Source organism: Monoraphidium neglectum (assembly GCF_000611645.1).
Source record: "Monoraphidium neglectum strain SAG 48.87 unplaced genomic scaffold scaffold02547, whole genome shotgun sequence".
NCBI classification, from domain to species: Eukaryota; Viridiplantae; Chlorophyta; class Chlorophyceae; order Sphaeropleales; family Selenastraceae; genus Monoraphidium; species Monoraphidium neglectum.
Window position 1 is genome coordinate 6,347 of NW_014011081.1, and position 3,021 is coordinate 9,367.

General features: G+C 62.7%; 2 protein-coding genes across 2 annotated transcripts in view; one reads left to right on the plus strand and one right to left on the minus strand.

The window, feature by feature from the left end:
- MNEG_10990 (hypothetical protein) overlaps positions 1–457 on the minus strand; it is a gene marked incomplete at both ends in the record, with an annotated part of 6,319 nt that extends 5,862 nt beyond the window's left edge. Inside the window, one exon of the mRNA XM_014040537.1 lies at positions 324–457. Within this exon, the coding sequence (XP_013895991.1) occupies positions 324–457 (134 nt within the window). The remainder of the gene's footprint in view (positions 1–323) is intronic.
- A 360-nt stretch (positions 458–817) lies between these two features.
- On the plus strand, positions 818–2,535 carry MNEG_10991 (hypothetical protein; the record flags this gene model as incomplete). Its single annotated transcript, XM_014040538.1, has 5 exons — positions 818–885; positions 1,040–1,093; positions 1,325–1,430; positions 1,698–1,823; positions 2,365–2,535. 5 exons carry the CDS (start codon positions 818–820, stop codon positions 2,533–2,535), a joined length of 525 nt encoding a protein of 174 aa, XP_013895992.1.
- Positions 2,536–3,021: the final 486 nt, after the last annotated feature.

Genomic DNA, 3,021 nt, shown 5'->3' on the forward strand with positions numbered 1-3,021 from the left:
CCGCCGCACCGGCCTCCTCGGCGGTTTTGTAACCGACGAACGCCATCTGGCGCGAGACGCCATCCCTTTTGGGGGGGGGTGTCGGGGTCGCAGGTCGGGGCGGGCGGAAACAGCGTCGGCGCCGCGCGGAGCGGGCGCATGGGGGCGCGGCGGCGCAGGATGCAGTGCGTGAAGGGTTGTGCGATGTATGCGGCGGGTGGACAAGAGCCGCCCTGCGTCGGGCGGGCGCAGCGGCGGGCGGCGATGCGGCGGCCAGTGCCGCTGCTTTCGCGGCGGGCCCTGGTGACGCAGCGACCGGGAGGCCCAGCTGCGCAGCCACTCACTTTGTCTTCAGGATTTTGACGTCCGTGACCACACCCTTGGACGCAAAGTGCTCCTTGAGGCGCTTCTCGGTCAGGTATTTGGGGATGTTCTTCACGCATAGGCGAGACGTTGCCTCCTCCGTATGCTCCTCCATCTTTGCAGCACGACGCGCCCGCGTCTATGCACGAGCGAGGCCAAAGGCCGCTGACCCGGTGCTGCTTGAGATTGGACAAAGCACCTATAGCTTTGATAGCAACGCTAATGTTCGAGTTCAAGCCAAATTGAATCATTTGCGGCGAAGGGCAACACATAGACCTGTGCAGCAGGAGCTTTTGCCTTTCGACTGTTCACGGGTGCCTGATTTCAGTGCTGCGGCGCTTCACAACCCCCCATCATACGCCCCGCAGGCCACACCATTCTTTACTCACTTGCAGAGTTGTTTCGTCTTCGCAGAGCGTACCGCATCAAGATCACAGCTGCTCGGTCCCCAATAGTCATCAGCGCTCCTGTCAACATGGGGAAGGCCAAAAAGACACGGAAATTCGCCGAAGTCAAGCGGTTGCTGAGCCCCAAGGACATCAAGTGCGCCGATAGGCTTCAATTCAAGCGGCGGCAGCCTCAAGCGTAGCCGCCGCCGCCGCCGCGCTTGTGTGTGCCGCCACCTGCCGCACCACACTGCAGCACGAGCCACCATGCAGCCCCGGTAACAGTGCTCCTTGCAATACCTTGTGCACAGGCCGCCGAAGGAGAAGCAGCAGCACAAGAAAGACGAGAAGAAAGTGCGGCATGTGTGAGTGCCCGTTGAGCCGCAGAGAAGGCGCCTGCATCGAGCGTGCTCTCTCCCCATCCGTTTGCGCCAGCGCCAGGGCAAAATCCACATGCTCGTCCACGTAGTCGGGCAGCAATACGCAACGCCGCGCTCCCCGCGCCTGCTGCAGCCGCGACCAGCTTGCCCGCCCCAAACCACCCCAACAGCGCGCCCATCGCCTGAACCCCCACCCCCCTCCTCTACCCCGTCCAGTGAGAAGGTGTCCAGCGCCCTCTTCTTCAAGTACAACACCCAGCTGGGCCCCCCCTACCAGGTGCTGGTGGACACCAACTTTATCAACTTTTCCATCAAGAACAAGGTGTGTGTGTGTGTGTGCGCGCGCGCGCGTGCACGCGTGTGCGTGTGGGTCCGGGCCGCGTGGTGGAGATGAGCTAGGGGACACGCAGTGGGAGTGTGTGTCAAGGACGGGCAGGACCCACCTCGCCAGAAGCGACGCATCCCACCCCCCTCGCAGGCCGCAACACAATCAAGCATTCGCCGCCGGGCTGTGACCCCGTCTCGTCCGGCGTCCCTCCGTCCTGGACCCCTCACCCCACTCCCTCTCCCCATCTCTCCCGGACTGCAGATTGACCTGGTGCGCGGCATGATGGACTGCCTCTACGCGGAGTGCACCCCCATAGTCACGGACTGCGTCATGGCGGAGCTGGAGAAGCTGGGCCAAAAATACAGGGTGGCCCTTAAGGTCGCAAAGGTGGGGTGGCGCCAGCAAATTTCCAGGGTTTAGGGTCCAGGGTTTAGGGTCCAGGGTTTTCCCCCCCAAAGCGGTGCCTTTCCCTTGGGGCCCGCGTCGTGACGGGTGCTGCGTGGGCGTTGTTGGGGCCGACTGAGCTTGGTGATGGCGGCGCGACGGCGGGCCTGGGGGCGGGCCCTCAGGCGGCGGCTTTGGAGCGCTGGGAGGGGCGGGGGGCGGTGCTCTCGGCCTGGTGCATCTCAGGGCTCACCAAGTGTTCTGTGTTGCTTCCAGGACCGTCCTCAGCCTTCGCCTCAACATACTTAACTACACACACCCTCTCTATCTCTCTCTTTGACGCACCGCGCGTACACACACACACACACACATACACACACACCCGCGCGCGCACACACACACACACACACCTACACACACACACACACACACCCCCCTACACACACACACACACATACACACACACAAGTGTACACTCTCAGACACACACTCCTTCTCACACTCACAATCACTCTCACACACAAACACTCTCTCTCACTCACAGGACCCCCGGGTGGAGCGGCTACCGTGCAGCCACAAGGGCACCTACGCAGACGACTGCATCTGCGAGCGCGTGGCGCAGGCCAAGTGCTACATCGTGGCGACCTGCGACAGGGACCTGCGGCGGCGGATACGCAAGGTGGGGGCGCGGCGCGGCTGGGTGGGGCGGGCGTGAGGGCCCGGGTAAAGGGCGGTCAGGGTGTGGCAGGGGCCCCTGGCCTATCAGGATGCGTGTGCCTGTGTGTGCGTGCGTGCGTATGTGCACGCTGGTGTGTGGGAGAGAGAGAGTGTGTGTGTGTGTGTGTGTGTGTTTGCGTGCGCGCGAGCGCACGCTTGTGCATGTGGCGCAAGCTTGTTACCAGAGGACGATGATTTCAACTATACTTGCGAGACTGCTAGCCCCGCACTCACAAAATCCGCGGGGCCGCGTGGTTGCAAACGGTGAACAATCTATGAGTCCCAATAAGTGCGTGCGCAAAATAGACCCCCCGGCGCGCCTCGGCCCCCCATGGCCGCGCCTCGCTGTTTGGTCGACGGGGAGGCTTCCTCGTTTCTCTCGATTCTCTCAACCTCGAGACGAGTGTCGCATTGCTGGGTCCACCTGGCGGTCGAAACCCTGCATCATTTTCACAGTCGCCATCCCATGCAACTGTCCTGCCCC